Genomic DNA, 21073 nt, shown 5'->3' with positions numbered 1-21073 from the left:
TAGGATGGAACTATATTCGGCGGTAGCCTGCAAAAATTTCGACGTGATGCCATCAATACCGCACGAGGACGATCTCTTTAAATTGTTAATGATGGAGCGGATACCAGACGAGTCAAGTAAAATGGGTTCCATGGGAACGTAGCTAGGCGCAGTGAAACGTGGACAGATGTCAGGGTGAGTAGCACAAAATGAACGGGCAAAAACAGTGTTAAGTGTGGAAGCGCACTGGCTGCTTGGGATTGACTCGCCAGATTTATCAGTAAGAGCTATAGTTAGATTATCCCGGTTTCTCACGACATTCCAAAAGCGTTTTGGGTTGCTTTGGAGCAATGACGGAAGTGTATTATTATAAAATTTAAACTTAGTTTCTTTTAATGCACTGGAGTATGCTTTTGCCGCGGTTGTATAAGTGGACCACTTATCAGCAGATGACGATTTCTTGGCGGCACGAAAGAGCCTTTTTTTTTTGTTAGACAGCCGGTTGAGGTACCTTGAATACCATGGCGCGTTGGATGAATGATAAACCTTCCTTACAGGGATATGCTTTTTTATTAGATGCAGTGCTTTGTCTTTGAAACACGTCCATATTTTCTCGACCGTAGCATCATTGTAAGAAAGACAAAAGCTGTCGAGAAATGAGGAAAGCTCGGTGTTGATAGCCTCAAAGTTGGTCTTATTGTAATCCTTTATAAGTTTAAAGCGATTGCTCCTTCTATTCCTCGGTACAGAAATGGAAAAATGTAGCACGTCATGGTCACTCAACCCTGGCAAGTGAGTTATTTCAGATGCAATATCTGGTGATGAGGTGAGTATCAAATCTAGTAGGTGTGATGTGCTAGGAGTAACACGGGTGGGAATACGCACTAATTGAGATAGATTGTAATCCAAACAAGTGGTTAGGAAATAACTCGTTTCAGCTGAAGCAGGCTCTGCAAACGGGCATGGATGAGACCATTGGATTGATGGAAAATTAAAATCTCCTAGAAGAAAAACTGGAATACCGGGAGTTAATGCCGAAATATGACTTAGGCAATCATGTAATTCTTCGCAGAAAGAGCCGTTGGAATTAGGCGGGCGATAGCAAATGCCAAAAACAATTTTTTGAAAACAAATCGTCACGTAGCACCAGACAATTTCTAATCTACAAGGGATTTTCAGAAGTGTACATTGAAAACACTCATTCACAGCAATAAGGACCCCACCACCCCTTCTTTCGGAGCGATCACATCGATGTACAGTGAAAGTTTTGTGGCACTGAAAAAGCTCACTTGTTGCAATTTGATCGGAAAGCCAGGTTTCAGACAAAAGAATTATGTCAGCATCCGTGTCATTAATTAAAGCACTTAGGCGGTCTCTTTTCGGAATAAGGCTGCGAATATTAGCATACAGGATTGAAAGCTCCGATGGTGAAGATGAGCCACCACCCCTCACACTGTCCTAGCTAGTGTTAGAATAAGGACGACCTGATCTGGTCGCCCTAGGGCTAGAGGAAACGGCAACTTGTGGGGAAGGTGCCTCGCAGACGACGTTGGTGCGAGCATCATACACATAGCATTTATTTTGTGCATATAATTTTTTGTACCGCAACTTAAACGGTTTTTTTAAAGCAATGCCAAACTCTGTCAGCTTTTTACGAGCTTCACGAGTTGATACAGAGAAGTCTTCAGAAAGGCCAATGCCACTACCTCGTAAAATAGATTTCTTAGACAGTAGTAGCATTTTTGACTTGGAATTTGAAAATTTAGCAATGAGGGGTCTATTTTTACCTGCCAAGTATCTGCCTATTCGGTGTGCTCGTGCTATGTCATCGGGTGATAAGCGAACATCCAACCTGTCACGGGCCATCGTGATAATTTTTTCTTCTGACTGGTGCGCTTTCTCGTCTGGCACGTCAGGTAAGCCATAAAATAGCACATTATCACGTCGAGACCGATCTTCAGCCTCGTCAAGCCGGGCTTGTAGATCAATTGTCTCTTGTTCCACGCGAATTAGTGATTGGCGCGTGATAGATAGTTCTTGCTGTACATTTGGAAGATCGCTAATCCGTTTTTCTACTGTTTGTAGCCGTACGGTAATGTCAGCCACAGCAGTTGCAACTGTCTCATGGGAAACCTTAAGATCAGACAATGCCTGTGACATGCTCGATTGGTTAGTCTCGATTCTAATACAACGCTCATTTGTCTCTTTAACCAACTGAATTAGTTCCGTTAGGGTCTTGTCAGGCCCAGGGTTTTCCTCAATGTCCCCACAAAGCATAAGCAGCAAAGAAGAAAAAGGTTCAAGCAATGCTTCTGGGCACGGAAGCACAATCGCAAATCGGTCACTAGTCTTGTAACATTTGCAAGGCAAGAGAAAGGAATCACCAACCTGCACAACAAGAAAGATGTGCCGTAAGTTCTTCATTCTGTCTGTGCATCCGTGCCCACTGGCGGGGTGGCAAGTGGCGTGTGCTTTTAAACCATCCACTATCAGTCGTGACGATGTCACTGACGTTGTACTGCGTGGCTCATGGAAAGGGCAAGCCGTGGCGCTGTTGAGAAGACTGGGCGCGGCGCTTTCAAACACGCATGAAGAATCGGTGGCTGCGCAGATGACATCCACGTACGCAGAAGTCGAGCCGCAAAACGGAATTTCGACCGCGGGAAGCGATCGATGATCCAAGGGATGGCTTGCAAGAACGCCCACAATCTGCACAACAAGAAAGATGTGCCGTAAGTTCTTCATTCTGTCTGTGCATCCGTGCCCACTGGCGGGGTGGCAAGTGGCGTGTGCTTTTAAACCATCCACTATCAGTCGTGACGATGTCACTGACGTTGTACTGCGTGGCTCATGGAAAGGGCAAGCCGTGGCGCTGTTGAGAAGACTGGGCGCGGCGCTTTCAAACACGCATGAAGAATCGGTGGCTGCGCAGATGACATCCACGTACGCAGAAGTCGAGCCGCAAAACGGAATTTCGACCGCGGGAAGCGATCGATGATCCAAGGGATGGCTTGCAAGAACGCCCACAATCTGCACAACAAGAAAGATGTGCCGTAAGTTCTTCATTCTGTCTGTGCATCCGTGCCCACTCTGTCTGTGCATCCGTGCCCACTGCCTTTTTAATACGAGACGGGATGTACACAGGTGTTCACGATTGTCTTAAATCAATTCCATAATGTCTCAACGGATTCATATTTTGAGGCGGACTGAAATTCGTGAAAGGCAACTTCTAAGAAATCTAAAATAGAAGTGTCATACACTTGTGCAAATTTTTTCAATTTTTACACGGGATACAGACTTTGAGCGAGCACTTTTCTCTGTGGTAATATTGGTAACAACTAGCCGGTGGTCAGATATGTCCTCTTCCAATGACACCTTGTAGTCTTCCAACTGGCTTGATAAGAACACAAGGTCGAGCATTAACTTGGTTTCAGTAGTTATTCTAGTGGCTTCCTTCACGATTTGCGTAAGGTTGTGCGAAAACAATATCTTTAATAACTTATCTCTGCTTGCAGTTTCGATATTACCAGGTGTCAAGGTTTCCCAGTTAATATGGCCACATCTCTGGTCCTTACACGCCAATTTTTATCTCTATACGCCTTCGTAGGGGTGGCGCCAATGAGCAGGTCATAAGTTTATAGAAGAGGTCATGGCCCTAGGGGACATGCGAAGGCGATGAGGCCGTAAGGTGCTTCATCCCAAGCAACAAATCACGTCGCCAGTTGCCTCATCTGAACTGCAGATGAGAATTTTGTGCGTCAGCAGTGGACCCCCCCAACAAAGCTTGCTGCGCAGCGACTGCTCCCAGCTGCGATGGCAGCGGCTAGCAACGTCGTGAATCAGCGCTCCTAGTTGCAAGATCAAGCACGTTGGGCGTCGATTTTCTGTCACCGTAAAGCATAATTGATGATCAGACTGGAGATCGGCGGCCTTTGTTCTGAAATTTGTCCGTCGATATCTGCAACGTGCTGTTCCTGTCCCAAAAGTATGCCAAGCGCACGGTTTTTGAAGTTGAAAATTATTGAATTTGAGATGTTCGTCGTAGAAAGTCCGCTTTAAAGTACCGTAAAAACCCGCGTATAGTTCGGACCCGCGTATAGTCCGAGGTGTAACTCGGGGATAGCAAACGCGAGAAAAAACATTTTCACGCGAATATTGTTCGAGGAAAACAGAAAAAATGCATTTATTTACACACTTGAATGCGCACGCACGCGCGCGCACGATTAGTCGTCGTCTTCGTCTGACACACTGTCTTCCGAATCTCCCTTGTTCGAAATGTCCTCCCACGGCACCTCATCCTCCGTGAATGCGGGCCCACGCCTCGACGATCCACGAGCAGAGCAAAGCTGGCGAGGCCCGTTTCAGCCGAACTGCTGCTCCGCGGCACAGTTGCCGATGGTTTCGGCAGCAGAAATAACTTTCCTCTTAAAGGCAGCCGAGTACTGCCTGCGTGGTCCCGACATGGCTTAAAATCACGGAAGTAAAATCGTGGCCGTCGTGATGTGCGCCAAGTGTTTGCAATGGCCACTGTTGCTCGACTGATGCACGCCTGTACCTGTAGGTCTCTAGGAATAACGCCGCTCACGCTACCACGCCACCTAACGTATAAGTGCGCAGACACCTGATAATGATGATAGTACCACCAATGCCGAAACCAAAACTGAATTCGGGCCGAAACTTTTTTGGGATCCGCATATAGTACGGGGCTGAAATTTTGCACCCTAAATTTTAGAAAAAACCCCCGGGCTATACGCTGGTTTTTACGGTAGTCCTGACCACCTTGCAGGCCTCGCATCTTAGTCAATCATATCCCATTGTACCAGAATCCGTAGTAAACGAAGTTCAGCCAATAGAACAAATAGGAAGGTCGGTATAATGCTGCCAATTGGTATGTAATGTCCGCATGTCTGTTGTAAGCAGATCTGTTGTAACGAGGTTATACTGTACATGGTAAATAAAAAGTCCTATGAAGTCCACCAGTTTTGTCTGGCGTCACCTCCTTTCATGAGCCACCTCTCTTCACATTGGTTGGTGTTCCAAAATATGCATCTACACATATCTGTTTATATTTTTGTAGATGCTATCGATTACTTCTACCAAAATGGTGCGCATGTCCATGAAAATCATCTCGTGCCACTGCGTAGTGCAGGGTCAAGATGTGCTCTGGGTGGCTTTCTTAGCCGGAGAGGCGCTTTGCTGCCAGTGCCAGCACACTGTGTCAAAGGGACGTGTGGGCCTTACTCGTAACCAGAGTAGCTCTAAGACTACGCACCAATGATTTTGCTTCATCATCATTCAAAATCCACTGTGGTGAGAGGTAATAGTTAATAGCTTTTCCTTTAACATTGCCATAAAGTTGACATTGGCATCGTCCTTGTTTCTGCACTGCATATATTGGCAATTTCAACTGACTAGCCCAGTTATCTTCGAAGGGTGTCTGTTTCCTGCAGTTGACGTTCCTCATCGGGTGGCGTGAGTCACGCCAGTACCCGAACGTGATGGTCTTCTACATGAACCTGTGCCTGCTGCTCATGTGTGTCGGCTGGCTGGCCCAGTTCCTGCCTGGGGCCCGGGAAGACATCACCTGCCGCCGAGACGGGACCCTGCGCAGGGGAGAGCCCAGGTAGTTTGATCGTTATTTCACAGAAGCGGGTTTTATTTTCATTAGGCTTGTGCAAATATTCAAGCACTTTAAATATCCAAACAAATGTTTGAATCATTTGAATTGAAGTTATTGGAAATTTCAAAGTATTTGGTATGAGCGAACACTAGATGTGCATTAGTCTGCATGTGGTTATTGTGCTGCAATCATTATTGCAAAAAAAATTGTGGACAATCTCCCAGAAGGAAAGCATGATAGGGTGCGAAGCAGCAGCAGTGCGCACAGCGTTGACCCGGCTGAAACAAGTGTCGACACAATTGCTGGAAAAACGGTCTGAAGCGAAACTTTGTTTAGCATTTACTAGAGTAAACGTTTGTTCGAAAAGCAAAGATGCAAGGTTGTTTGGGTTTCGTGTAAGTTTCATCACAGATAAAAACTGTTTGCTCGATGTGCGCTCGAATGTTGCGAGCAGTGAAGCGAGTGAAGCGAAAGAGATGACATGCGGGGAGCGGCGACAGGCTAGGGAGAAAGTGGCGTCAACGCGCGCGTACTGCGAGAGAAGGCAGCGCCCCAACACCTGAGGCCAGGGGAGCGCGGTGTGGACGGAGGGACAGCGTTACACGGGCTAGTCGAAGAGCTGCTTCACATCTAATATTACTGTGGTGCAATACGTGGAATATATCACTGTATTCTTCAAGTGTGAGGTGGTCCAGTTCACCAACAATCATCACACCTTTGATAATACACTAAAACCTCATTGTTAAGTTGGATCTTACACAAAAATTTGTTTGAGAGGTATATTCCTAACAATATATTTATTGCCAGACTTTTCTTCATTTACTTTGTTGTAACCAATATTTCTTTATATCTGGGTTTGTTACTGCGAGGTTTGAGTGTACAAATTTTCTTGAAGGTGAAAATCTGTCGATTTTGTCAAATTAGAAGTATTTAGGTCCTTTATATAAGACTCTCTTTTCATGAAATTCATATCAGGTAAGGCTGGGCAAGTCCTTGTATTCATAAAGCCAAACTTCAAGAAAGCTCCTGCTAAGTTGAAGAAAACTCTTTACTTCTCAAATGTGCACACTATTTTAGAATATAAGAATAACTCCCATGAGTAGAGCAATTAAACCTTTGCCCTCAGTCCCAAGCGGCTGCGAAGCAACTGTCCAATGTGGTGGTCAGACCTGCGACACAGCGGAGAGTGCTAGGAATCTCTGGGTCCACACAGGCTGCCATTGGAATCTGAACTTGGCTACCTTCAACGCCAGAATGCTACCTAGTGAGGCTAGTCTTGCTGTGCTATACGAGGAATAAGAGGGTGTTAAATTGGTTGTAACAGGGGTCAGCAAAGTTAGGAGGACACGTGACCCTAATACAGTGCTGAAGAGCGGGCACGACCTATGCTACCGTGGATTAGTTGACAGAAAAGAACTAGGGTTGGGGTATCTTATACAAAAGAATAACGCTGGCAGCATATGAAGGAATGCTACAGCACACGTGAAAGAAGAGCAGTGGTACAAGCCTGCTTTAATTGCCTCACAACATTGTGCATCTTTACTGACACTCGTTGGTGTTTCATCGCCCGACGTCACTGAGTGATGCCACGTACACTTTGTGCTTCACTGCAATCCAACACAATGTCATATTGCTGTATGATGTCGTATTTCTTCCCGTTCAGTTTGAGGAAGAAGAGGCAAAAGTGACAAAGGAAAACACAGACAACAGAATGAGCATTTAACATTCAACTTTTACATAATTCAAGACCCTACAGCACATTATTGGGAGCCATAGAGTTTCCTGAAATTAACTAAAGGGGACTCTGGCACTGCGATCGTTCAGCGACCATGGGAATGATGGGTATTGAACAGATTGGCCTAGTCTTCACGCTTGCGGGCGGCAAACACACTTGTAGCTTTTTATCCCTGTGTTTTGGTTTTGTTTTGAATGAAAGAACAAACTGTTTTGAACTTCGTGAGCTTATCGGAATAGGTGATCCTAAAAGGTGAACGTGGTGAAGTGTCAAACTGACGAAGTTGCCGAACATTCGCCGTTTGTTGTTTTGCGACAAAGCAGCTTCAAGCTTTGTAAAGTAAGAAGGAACTTGAAGTATGAAGATTAGGCAAATCTATGTACTACACGTAATTCCCATGCTCCCATCTAGTACCGGACGCGTTCGAGTGAGCCTAATGTGAATGAGCCCTTATAAAAGCTTCACAGTACCAATACACTTGACTTATAAAACTGAAAGTGGTGAAAGAACTCGGCATTCATCTTCAGATGTGCAGTTCACTCAGTATCCACTCTTCTCTTTTTTTTTTTTGATCCTCCATTTATTTGCAAAGATGTTGTGTCTGGAATTGCAGATAAAGTGTTCGGTATGTATGACTGTGTACTTCGTGAATTTGTAGGTATGGGGCCCGAGGCCCACCACCGGAGGCGCGAGCGCTGCAATCGCTGTGATTTGTATGGTTGGATCGCGTGATCTCGCCTTGTTTTGGCGAAGAAAAGCTGGCGGTTGGATGTGTTGTTTTTATTGTGACTTCGCGGTGTTTTTATTTCTGAACAGCGTTGTTTTGCTGTGACTTCATGTGTGTGGACTTGTGCAGACTACACAATTCGGAAAGTTGCAGTAAAAGTTACCGGCGGCATGCCACAGTGTGCAAGATACGTAGGTGAGAGCACTGGCATGGCCGCTGGCAGTGCCTCTGTCGTCATTCTTTTTCTCTGTTGTTGTGGTTGTTATATCGAGCTTATGGGGTTAAAATAAACAGTGACCATTAATTCTCACAAAAAAGCAGAACGTTTCAGTTTCCACATGGCATCTTCGTTCACAACGTAAAATGATTGTGCAAACAATCCAATTATGTATATTTCAAAATAGGACGTAAGTGTGTACATGTGGAGGAAGTTGCAGTCATTATATTCAAGAATGTGCGCTGTTGTCTGAATTGTCAGAGTCAGGATATAGCCCGGAAGTCCACTTCTTTTCCTTTAATTTTCGGTAATTTTACCCTATTCCGGTCTATTTTTGGCGAGATGCTTCTGCGTGTTCAGCCAGTGCATTCAACGAAACCTTCTTTCTTAAATCGTACATGTGCCGCAGCAGTGTTTGCTAAAGCTTACTTCTTCGCCAAGGTATCCTAACCGCAGTCGTGCCACTTCTGCCCTCCTACCCGGCTGTCCGTCTCCATGTATGCACCCGACCACATGAGTTTCCATCCACCAGTATTGTAGCCAGGGGGTGGCACACCAAGCCCATGCGCCCCCCATTTTTCCCCAGGGTGTATAGCTCACAAAATATCAGTTTACCACATCTGCCTGCCCGGGCTCAATTCTAATCAATGTGGTACCCCCTTCATATTCACATGGTTCCTTGCTCATATATTACGTTTGTAGAATGGGCCCATAGCCACTGTCCCTTTATCTGAATGCTGTTTTAATCTACAGGCAAAAACATGGTTAGCTTCAAAAACTGATTCATCTTCCAAGATCGGTCGCGAAATATCACACAGCCTATGAATGAAGCTGTAAAGAAAAATAATTAGACACCGGGGATTTCACTGAAACATGAAATTGTCGTTCAGATCACGGTAAGCAAGACCTCGCAGCAGGCTTATTCAAGAGTGCAAAATGATACGACTAGCTGATTGCATTTTTTTTGTCATAATTTACCCCTTGGTAGATGCTCTCGAATTGAACCAATCATTCATAATTCGTTTTCACCCATGTGCGGATCGATGGTGATCGAATGTGCAACGAGTGACCACCGTAGAAATTCCGCACAATAAGTATTAGTCCGGCCGCAGAGAAAAGTTACAGCTCTGAATGAGGCACGTGCGTGCGTGATTCTCACGTTTATCCACAATCATAACAGAAAAGTTGTGGCTGTAATAATGCTGTGCTGCTTCCCACAGAGCGGGGAATCTGCTTGTGCTGTGCTTCGTAGCGCTATGTGCCCTAAACAAAACTGTAAATTTGACCATGCTTGTCATGTCAACCGCTGCCCGTCTTTAGACGCAAACCTACAATAAATGAAATAGAGTGGTTGCGGGCATTTCTTGCTGCAAGGATGAGTTTCTTTACTGTTAATACCTATTTGATGCTTAATTTTGACGCGGAATGACTTCTTACCTTTTACAAAAACAGGGCGCTCGGCCTCCGTGGTTTTCATTTTTGTGGCCATATAGCAGATGCCACCGGCACCCAGGCATTACGAGAAGAGCAATGCTTTTCTGGGGCAGTTATTTAGCACTTCTTAAAGTCAGGAAAGAAGCTCCAGCAGTATTTTACTGATTTCGTTGAGTGAAGTACCACAAGAATAATAATGAAAAAGAGAAGATGAGAAAGCGGCTGCGCACGGGAGGGCGGCGGAGCAATCCAACCACGCATGTCACAGGGATGCCTCCGCATGGTGGCGCTGTGGTATGTCCTCGCGACCCAACGTTTCTAGAACTAGGTAAGTTGAAAAACTGAGCGATGTTGCGCGGTGCTGCCGCTGCCAGAGACAGATGCGCTGCTGTCGCATCCGGATTCACTCACTGCATGCTCGCTCGTGTCACTCCCATAACCTCCGTCGGCTGTGCATGTTGCAGTGCGTCGCTATCCGTGGAGGCTTCTTTCTGCGTGAACAGTTTTGTGCTTCAGCATGCCCTGTTTTGCTTTGTATGTGTTGTGTGTTTTCATCATGCCCACAGGTTTGCTTTCCTGGCTGTACGAGTGGCTACACGAAATGAGAGACACCACGACATTTCATTTGTGCACCGTGTGTACCACAGCAGCAAGATGCGTGGGACCATGCTATTTCTCGTGCGGATAAGAAACTACCCAGCACATCACGTGTGTGTGATATGCACTTTCATGGGTAAAACATCCTGAAGACTTTCACTCACGTCATGAATAGTGTAAGAGTGTACAAATCACCAGAGGAAAGTGGGAATTGATCGAAAGATGCGTTCCACGCATATCCCAAAGTTGCCCGCTTACCTTTAATAGACTATCTCCGAGCACTGAGCCCGAAGAGGGTGAAATAAATTCCGAAATGCCGTCAACGAATGGCGTCGTAATTTCTCTTCAAGGCATAGAAAACGCTTGTTTGCCTGTTGCATGTTGGCGGAAAGTTGTTGAGAATGGCGAGACAAGACGTCTTGTAGTGTTCCTAGTGCTCAGAGACAAAAAAATTGGCAGATTTCACGTACAGTGTAAATCGGATGATACGCGAAGCACGAATGAGATGTGTTGATATGTCACTTTAAAATCATTACAACATAACGAGGTAGAGGTGAATGATGCTGTTATGACTTCCGTGTCATGATTATCATGTTTGGATGTGTCGTTTACTTTCGTCATCTATTCACGTCACGTGATACCAAATTTAGTATATGCGGAGCTAGCGAAACGGCCACGAGCACGCTATGAGCATGGTATGTTCTCATGTTCTTACATGACACTCGTGTCAGGATTATCTTGTTTGCACCAGTAATACATTTCGTCATCCATTGACGTGACGTAACACCAAATTTGGTATAGGACCCGTTCAGTCGAGTTTCCCAGCCTGACTGCAGCACCAGAATACTCAGCCTAGACGATAAAATTAGAAACTGTAAGACAGCATCGATGAAAATAAAACGCAACGCGTGCGTCTCGCGCTCTGCATCTGTCGGCGTATGGTGCCCGGGATACATTGGGAATGCAAGCACTCGTTTCTTTTCTACATGCCCTTAACGATGAATGTCAAAGTTTTAGACGAGGCAGTGTGAGCAACGCAGCTCTCTTTGGTCAGTGTGCAGTGCCTATTTGTGGAGCTAGCAAAATGGCCGCGAGTGGATCATGAAGGGCCCAAGATACTCCAATGTAGCGGTGACTTGCGCGCACGCTGGGCGCAGCGACGCTACGTTAGCAAAACGCGAGCTCTTTATAGTTTGACGCCAGCCGCGACCAGCGCTCGTCGGCGCGGCCCAACGGCAACCGGCACCAAATGCGAAAGGCTGCATTTCGTGCCGATGCTTTACCCAGACAACACTGTGTCTCCCCTTTTTTGTGATGGAGGGACATTCGACGCGCTGTAACGCGCATGCATTAAAGCAACGCAGTGCAGCGTGTGCCTGCGAGTATATGGCAGGACCAGCGCCTGGTGGGACAATGCCGGCGTGACGCGACGAAATAAACGCCGGCGTCACGCCAGCGAGCACACGCACTGCGTCACGTTGAAATGTATTGGCGTCTTGACCGTGGCATGTAGTCATGTTCTCACATGACACGCATCTCATGATTATCATGGTTGCGCGAGTCACATACCTTCGTCATCCATTGGCATTTCGTAATACCAAATTTGGCATATGTGAAGCTATCGAAACAGCCGTGAGCGCATCATCAGTGTGGCATGTAGTCATGTTACATGACACGCATGTCGTGATTATCATGTTTAGATGTGCCATCTACTTATGTCATCTGTTCGCGTCGTGTAATGCCGAGTTTGTTACATGTGAAGCTAGCGAAACGACCGCGAGCGCATAATGAGCGTAGCATGTAGTCATGTTGCTACATGACGCGCATCTCATGTTTGTACCATTATCATACCTTCGTCATCCATTTGCGTCCCGTAATACCAAATTTCGTATAAGTGAAGCTAGCGAAACGGTCACCAGTGCATCACGAGCGTGGCTTGTAGTCATGGTGTTACATGACACACATCTCATGATTATCACGCTTGCACCAGTCACATACTTTCGTCATCCGTTCACGTACTGTAATACCAAAATTGGTATATGTGACACCAGTGAAACGGCCGCGAGCGCATCATGAGCATGGCATGTAGTCATGTTGTTACATGACACGCCTGTCATGATTTTCATGTTAGGGTCTGTCGCTTGTGTTCTCCGTGCAATCATGGCATACCATACTAGTTTTGCAACATGCCATGTGAACGAAACCACTGAAAGTGCTGCAGGACCATGAAATGTAAATCATGACATTCACGACGTACGTGTCATGATGTTCATGTTATAAGTCAGGTATGTTCTTCATACAGTCATGTTATGTCACACCAAGTTTGCTATCTATACCATTATCGAAGCGGTAAGGAGAGCTATAAATCGTAGGCGGCGGGATAGATAGATAGAAAGATATGCTCAAAGTTGCCGAAGTTCGCTCAGAAATGCTTCGCATTTTAAAAGAGTGGTATTTGTGGATAAATACATAGTCGTCGCAGAAGACATGACAGTCACCATTAGTAGCCGTCACCGTCGCTTAACCAACTTGCCCGGCAATGCAGATACCATCACCCAATCGGCCGAACTTTTGGAGGACATAGAAAAGCTGAAAGTATATTCATGTTGTTCCATTGCGTCAACAGGCAGCCTCGTGGGTAATGACTACGAAGCGCTCATCGATACCCCAAAGTACGGTCCCTGCTCGAAGCAGCTTCAGCTGTGTTAACAGGTTTTATTAGAGGAACTCAAGAAGAAGCAGAGGGAAGACATGCTTAAGAAAAGAGCCGCACGCACAGGTTTTTGGACCGCTTAAGTTGCTAAAGAATGTGACTGACATAAAAAAAAAAAAAAGTTGACTACAGAACCAGACAAAAGCTACGGGATCGCGCCACATAATTCTAATTTATTTGAAGGCATGAAAAACACAGTCACAAGCGAGAATAAAAGACATTTTAATTGGGATTTTTTGCACGTAAAAATTTATTGCAAACATACACCAACTAGCAACTAACGGACAGACTCATGTTATGTTATGAAGCATCTTTTATCGTGGGCAGTTCAGAAAGCCATAAATATACTGTATTTGCCTTTCATCGCCAAAAAATTATGCAGTATCAAGTTTCTGCGACAGCACAACAAGAAATGCCGATAATATACTGTTGGCAAAGCTCTTTCAGAACGGCCGCCACGGCGTCTTGCCATAACGACTGCGCGTTTCGTCTGCTAGCGGAAGCTTGTTGCACCGCTAGCACCACCAAACCGGAAGTTGTCTTGGCACCATGTGGCGGGTCGTCTGACGCAGGGAGTTTTGCAACTTACATAGTTCTAGAGATGTTGCTCACGCCCAGTAGGAATTTATTGCTGTAGTGAAGAAGATGAGTGCTACTTTGATAGGCAGGGGGTATCATTCAGTCTGTGAAGATGACGACGTTTGGTTGGCTGGGTACACAGGCTGGTTCCACCATTACCACTTGACTTCTCGTGACCGTTCTCCTGTTTTATAAAAGAGTGCTGCTCTAAAACGCCTCATTTTAATTGGTGGAGGTGCTGGGTCACGCTTAATCCTAGAATTGCGAAACCGTAAGGTGCCTCCAGTTGCTACAATGTCCACAGACGATCAGCAGGCGGCCGCCTCGGCTCCAACTACTGCAGCTCCTGTCTGTCTCGGCTCCTTTCGGCAACGCGATCCGCCTACCTTCAGTGGAACCGATGGCAAGGACGTGGAAGACTGGCTCGACGAATACGACCGGGTGAGCAAGCACAACAAGTGGGACGATGCGCACAAGCTTACTGTTGTCCAATTTTATTTGACCGACGTCGCCGGTTTGTGGTACCATAATCACGAGAGAGACCTCCCCACCTGGTCGGCCTTCCAAACAACGTTTGCAGACTTGTTTGGCCGTCCAGCGCTTCGCAAACTACGGGCCGAACAGCGCTTGCGTACTAGGGCTCAGCAGAATGGTGAGAATTACACCAGTTATATCGAAGATGTGGTCGACCTTTGCCGGCGTTTCAACTCGGCCATGACAGAAGCCGAGAAGATCAAACACATCTCGAAAGGCGTGACTGACGACGCATTTCAGAAGCGTGTCGCCAAGAGCCCGTTAACGATAGCGGAGGTGATCCAACTTTGTCAGAGATATGACGAGCTCTAGAAACAGCGTCATACCACTCGTCGTGCCAGCGCGCCATGTGCAACAATCTCCGCATTAACGTCGGCTGGCACTGCTATAGACCACACCAGTTTGCTTCTCGATATCAAGCAATTTGTACGAGAGGGGGTCGCACGCCAGTTGTCCCTCGTGCCTTATACCTCCGAAGGTGCCCCATCTACTTTAGCGCCATCAATACAGCGAGTAGTTTAGGAGCAAGTGTCCGAGGTGCTATCAACAGCTCACACACCACTTGTGGCTGCTACACTGACCTATGCTGAAGGACTGAACGGAATCCGACGTCCGCATGTCGCGAACGCTCACGTTTCTTTATCGCGAACGCCTACGTCCACGTGCCCCTTTGTCATACCGACTGAGCCTATGTACCAGGCTGCCCGTCCTTTCTCCCGACTACCACCACGCTTTCAGAACCCTTGGCGCACTCAAGACAACTGCACCAATGTGCTTCACCTGTGGAACTGCGGGTCATGTGGCGCAATTTTGTGCCGACGGTGTAAGTTTTTCCTGTGTGACGACGTCCGGCCCAACAATTATGATTTCTCACCATGACCGGAGCCTGCTCTATCTGGTGAGCCTGCCACCATGGACACATTTTCACCTTGTCGGAACTTTAACAGACACCGGTCGCATTCACCTCAACGCCATTCCCTTTCCCCTATGCTACGTCGACCTCGCCCTGTCCCTGAGGAAAACTAGGAGCCGCAGTTCCGAGGGCAAGAACTGCGGATCTTTTGAACTCCACAAGACCTCGTTTTTCGCCGCCCAACGTCATTGCTGTCTCCGTTGAAGGTATACCTGTTTTTGCATTGGTCGATACTGGCGCCGCAGTGTCTGTAATGACTGAAAAACTTTGCCGTCGACTAAAAAAAGTCGCAATGCCTCTTCACGACTTCGTTTTGAGCACTGCGAGTGAGCAATGAATTCGCCTTTTTGCTGCATGCACAGCACGTGTCGCTATTGCTGACGATATTTATGTCGTCGAGTTTGTAGTGCTCCTGCAGTGCTCCCATGACATTATATTAGGCTGGGACTTTCTCTGCACTCATCATGCAGTCATCGACTGTGCTCGCGCCAAAGTGGAGTTCGCACCGTTATGCGACACTGCTTCACTCGACTCGCCCCTTTCACCTGCAAAAGTTTTCGTTGCCGCCGACACTTCGATACCCCCCTTCTCATCCACCCGAGTTCCACTTTTTTGTGACGTCTCTAGTGGCTCAACTGTTCTTTTTACGCTATCTGAAACCGCTGTTCGCCGCAAGGGCTTCCTGATCCCTTTCGCCGTTCTGAACATTCACGATGGATCAAGTGCAATTAATGTTTCCAATCCGTTTCCCTCGCCTTCCAAGTTACTGTGCGGAGAGTGCCTGGAGTTTGCCGATGACGTTGATCTCTCGAGTGCACGTGTAGTTCCTGACCACTTGACTACGCTTCATATTGACGCTGTTGATTGCTGCGCATCACCCTCTTCCGCATCATTCACCGACACAATTTCACGCTGCACTTCCTCGGAAAATATCCCTAGAGGTATGCGCCGTCAAATACAGCACTTCGTTATCAGAGATGGTTTGCTACACAGACGGAATTATCTCTCCAAAGGACGCCAATGGCTCTTAGTTATTCCCAGACGTCTCTACTCAGACATATGCGCCTTCTTTCACGCCGACCCACAATGCGCCCATGCTGGAGTGTTTAAAACCGCTACTACTGGCGTGGAATGTATCGTTTCGTTCGCCGCTACGTACGTTCCTGTCTCGCTTGCCAGCGCCGGAAGAATCCCACTCCATGTTCTCCAGCTCCACTGCAACCCATACCTTGTCCTCCCCGACCATTTGACCGTGTTGGTATCAATCTGTATGGACCTCTTCCTATTACACCGGCTGGAAATCGCTGGGTAATCGTCGCTATCGATCACCTTACGCGCTACGCAAAAACGTCACCACTCTCTTCTGCGTCAGCGAGTGACGTCAGTCGTTTCATATTGCATCAGATCATTTTATGTCACGGTGCACCACGTGAACTCCTGAGTGACCGAGGGTGTGTGTTTTTGTCGGACGCCGTCGAATCGCTTCTCAAGGAATGCCAAGTCATTCATCGCACCACCACCGCATATCATCCTCAAACTAATGGCATTACAGAACGATTCAACCATACATTAGGAGATATGCTGTCAATGTACGTCGCAACCAATCACTCCAACTGGGACAGTATTCTCCCGTTTTTAACATTGCACATAATACTGCTGTCCAGACAACCACTGGTTTCTCTCTATGCTTTCTCCTTTATGGTCGCGAGCCCTCTTGCACGCTAGACACCATTCTTTCTTACCGCCCGGATGTTGCTGAGTCGACGACGGTGTCACAAACTGCTAAATACGCGGAAGAGTGTTGTCAGCTTGCCTGCTCCCTCACAAGTGCTGAACAGCAACGCCAGAAACACCACCGTGATAGCCCGACGCCTCCGGCTTCTTATGCATCGGATGACCTTGTCTGGCTTCGCATTCCTTCAACCAGCCCTGGTCTCTCAACGAAACTGATGTGCAAGTATAACGGCCCTTACCGTGTGGTTAAACAAACTTCACCCATCAATTACATCGTGGAACCGCTTGAGCAACCCCATGATCAACGACGCCGTGGACGTGAGACCGTCCACATAGACCGCCTAAAACTGTATTACGATCCCTTTATTGTCTCCTGCCCATGAGTCACCAGGATGGCTCTTTTCCGGAGGGGAGAAAAATGTAGTGAAGAAGACGAGTGCTATTCGGATAGGCAGGGGGTATCACTCAGTCTGTGAAGAGGACGACGCTTGGTTGACAGGGTACACAGGCTGGTTCCGCCATTGCCACTTGACTTTCGGGACCGCTCTCCTGTTTTATAAGAGAGTGCTGCTCTAAAACGCCTCATTTTATTGCGTTTATTTGCACCAGACTGGAAAAAACGATTCTCGAAGCATAGAATAACGCTTCGAAATCATGGTTGAAAAGAAAGCATGATGTATCTACTTCTTGCTCTGGTTTGAGCTTTTGGGCATATGCTAAAATAAACAGCGAGATGCATGTTCGATAAAGCCGAGAATCGGAAACAACCCAGCATTGACATGTGTGTGGCAAGAACTTTATCGAAAATAGTTTTTGTACTGCAGTGGGGTCGATATAAGGTGAGTACGATGTGGGACTTTCTGGGAATGTACACATAGAAGTTTTGCGTTGCATATTTGCACGTCTCTTCTGTTAGCAGCCGTGATGTGCTGAACTAGCTGCTGGTAAACGAATTAGTTGATGCCAGAGACCAGCAGAGACACTGAAAACAAAATATGGTAATTGTAATTGATTGTTGAGCAAATGATGCAGGCTGGTATTATTGCAACGTTTGCGCATCAGATCATATCATTCGGTACACCCCATGCAGAGAAGCACGTGTAGTGAAAGTGAGGATTAGAGAGACAAAATATTTGCGGGAGAAGTTCAACTCATTGAAATATACTGTATTTACTCGCCTAATGAAACCACCTATTTTTTTTCTTTCGTGTGGAGGCCAATTTGGGAGGAGGGTTCATTATGCAGGGCAAAACAGTTAGGGGAGTTTTAAAAGCAAAAATTTTGCGTGACAGCTTTGCTTTTGGCCCGTGAAATGCGGGACAAATCTTTTTTGTAGCCCAAAGCTCTTTTTGTTTCTCTCAATAACAAAAGCGAACGAATGGATGCCAAAGTGTCTTCCAGCTGATCGGGTCCCATGCTCCAGCACATGCTGTTTGTAACCAGCTGTGTAGCTAGCATACCGGCTGAACCTGCCCTGCGCAGCAGTTATCCGAACTAAGTTCACAACGTCAAACCCGACAACGAAAACACAGCGTCTGATGGCGCGCACAAGCGTTGCGGTAGACGTGTGTGCACAATGCGCTGTCGGTGCGATGGGTGCGGTTGCGCTTTGTTTCCTTCGAAATGGCTGACAGGCGGCGTGAGCTTTGTTTTTGTTTTTCTTTTTTTGCTTTGTTTTTGTGGAGTTGTGCTTGTGTGGCAATCAGCAAAAAGGCTTTTCCTGCATTCGACAGATGGCGGATTGCCGCAAAAGGCGCAACTTTCAAATTTTCATTGACGTCACCCGCGCTCGGGCTGCTTGCAACTGTTTAGCATGGTTGCGAAACTACGTTATGGCATTTATTGCATTGTTATTTTGTGATATAATGCTTCATTTATTGTTGTTTCAATTGTAAACGGCACCGGCTATCATACCGATATAAAATGAACAGATTCTAAAAAAAAAACGTTATTAGGGGCGAAGCTCTATAAGGCGTGGGTTGTGTGATCACCGTAAGTTTATGTAGCCACCTCTCATTAGGTGGCTACATAAGCAAAAAACAGGTGCACGCTATTGCACTTGCCTCGGTAAACATAAAAGCTCGCACAATGTCATAAAGCTTCGATATACAGATTACTTGATCATTTTCATAACAACACACCCTTTACCAGAGCATCTTCTTACGTTGTGCTTTCATCGCGCCATGCGCATGCACTCTGTCGAAAGTGCACGGAGCGTCGATGGCTTGTTAAAAATCTATGTTTTAAAGCAGTCTAGATGGTTTCGTAGCTAATACAAATGCAACCAAGGCTTGTGAAGCGAGAATAGCCTAGGTAGAACAGCGTGACTCACAAGATTTGTCGCACACTTTGTATAGCTGGTATCGCGTGATGTAGTTTTATACATCACAGGATTCCGGCAGATGGCCTCATAGTATGTCCTCACCCCCAATATGACTTGTTTACAGTAGACATTTTGCTGCACGTGGAATCTGAAGTAAGGCTGCAGGTTAAAGAACCCCTGGTGGTCGAAATTTCCGAGGCCTTCACTACGGCGTCTCTCATAATCATATGGTTGTTTTGGGACGTTAAAACCCACATATCAGTCTGTTGAATTAAAAGTAATTAAATGTGTGGTGTGGCACATGTGACCAGAAAATGCAGTTTAGGCTAACTTCAAATTAACAATTCTACATCAACACTTCACTGGACACGCCCAAGAAAATCAAGCTCTTTGCCAGATTGATAGAGCTACAAATTACTGTACTCACACACAACTTCACACATTTTGCAATAATGTTCACTTCAGTAATTTGATGCGTTAACTTGTTGTTTTTATTTATTAATTCTTTGTATTTATTTACAGAAACGAAAATGTTGTGAGAGACCAGGGAAAAAAACGCTGATACAAGCAGCTTGAGGTTGTCTTGGCTACCTTACATGCGTTACAGCGCGAACGGTGGTAATAAACAAAAAACCGAAAAATGAAATGCACTCATAATTTACTGCACATGAATATGTTTGTGCAAAAAAAAAATGTGCTTGCATAAAAAAATGTGCTTGCATAAGCATTATTAAGGAACATAAAAAATACTCAAAAATATATTTTCCTTTACAAAAAAAGAAAAAGAAATAAACTGCGTTGTTTGAGAGACAAGTTCATGATCAGAATATTGTGGTAAAAAGTCTCCATAGCTTTTAAAATGAGAATTCTGAAATGTTAAAAAGCTTCTCTCTACTGATTCTATTAGGAAAGCTGGTTGCGTGAACCGAAGCATTTGTTGACCGTAGCTAGTGCGACATTTTTTAATTTGCCATTTTTCAGGTTTGTGTATACTACACATTATTAGGATGGCCTGTAATCCTGCTAGCGTTTGTAGAGCACTAGATTTTTTTATTTAGCTAGATTTATATAAACTGGACTAAAGGTTGAGTGGGAATATAGGTAGACCCTCCAAGCTCAGGTTTCCGGAAAAGAAAAAAAGGAAAACAACCCCAAATTGCCGAACTACATTTATTTGCGAATCGGGCGCACCACACCCCGATCGTATGAACTCCCCTCAACCACCATCGCAACTGTTCATATTCGTCAGACCAAGCACCACTGTCTTCTGAAGACGAGAGTTTGTCGCTGGCCGCCTCCCACAGTGCATTGTCTTCCATGCCGTACAGCAAAATGCTGATAGAACATTTCTTAAAAGCATTTCCTACCATGAAATCTGGCAAGAAAAGCCAGGCGGAAAGTACCCAGCCACAAGCCACAAACAGTCTCAAGCGGAGGCCTCTGTAGGCGGCCCGTCGGTGTTTCTGGGTTGTCGCCAGACATCCACTTTTGGTACTCCAGCCGCTTGGGGTCCTTGAACGGCTTGTTTAGCACAACGTCGATTGGTTGCAGGGTGGACGTCATACCACCTGGTATCACGGCGCGGTCCGTTTTTTCGTCGCCCAGTGCGCGCTTGACAGCGTCGGTTAAGTGACCACAAAACGCATCTAACACCAGCATGCTGCAAAGACGCAGCAATGCACCTGGCTGACGGTTCCAGACTACTCGTATCTGTTCGAGCATCGTGGCCTCGACTATGTATCCCTTTTTCTTGACGCGAACGACAACATGGGGTGGGAACACTTCCTTGGGCATTGTTTTACGTTTGAAAATGTTGAAGGGCGGAAGCTTCCTACCATCTGCTATGCATTCCAGCATGACGGTGAAGCGTGAGTACTCGTTGCCAGTGGACAACAGCTTCATATCCTTGGCGCCACACTGCATGATGATGGTCGATGAAGGTATGTCAAACCACATTGGGGTCTCATC

The 21073-nt window shown here is 46.2% G+C and overlaps 1 protein-coding gene across 1 annotated transcript in view; it reads left to right on the top strand.

Annotated features, from left to right (window-relative positions):
• smo (smoothened, frizzled class receptor) overlaps positions 1–21073 on the top strand; it is a 206322-nt gene that overhangs the window by 61106 nt on the left and 124143 nt on the right. Inside the window, exon 4 of the mRNA XM_037420254.2 lies at positions 5430–5602. Coding sequence (XP_037276151.2) covers positions 5430–5602 — 173 coding nt within the window. The remainder of the gene's footprint in view (positions 1–5429; positions 5603–21073) is intronic.

Source organism: Rhipicephalus microplus, chromosome 2 (genome assembly GCF_043290135.1).
Source record: "Rhipicephalus microplus isolate Deutch F79 chromosome 2, USDA_Rmic, whole genome shotgun sequence".
Lineage (NCBI taxonomy): Eukaryota > Metazoa > Arthropoda > Arachnida > Ixodida > Ixodidae > Rhipicephalus > Rhipicephalus microplus.
The sequence above is the reverse complement of the archived record's forward strand: the minus strand, read 5'-3'. Positions and strand labels throughout refer to the sequence as shown.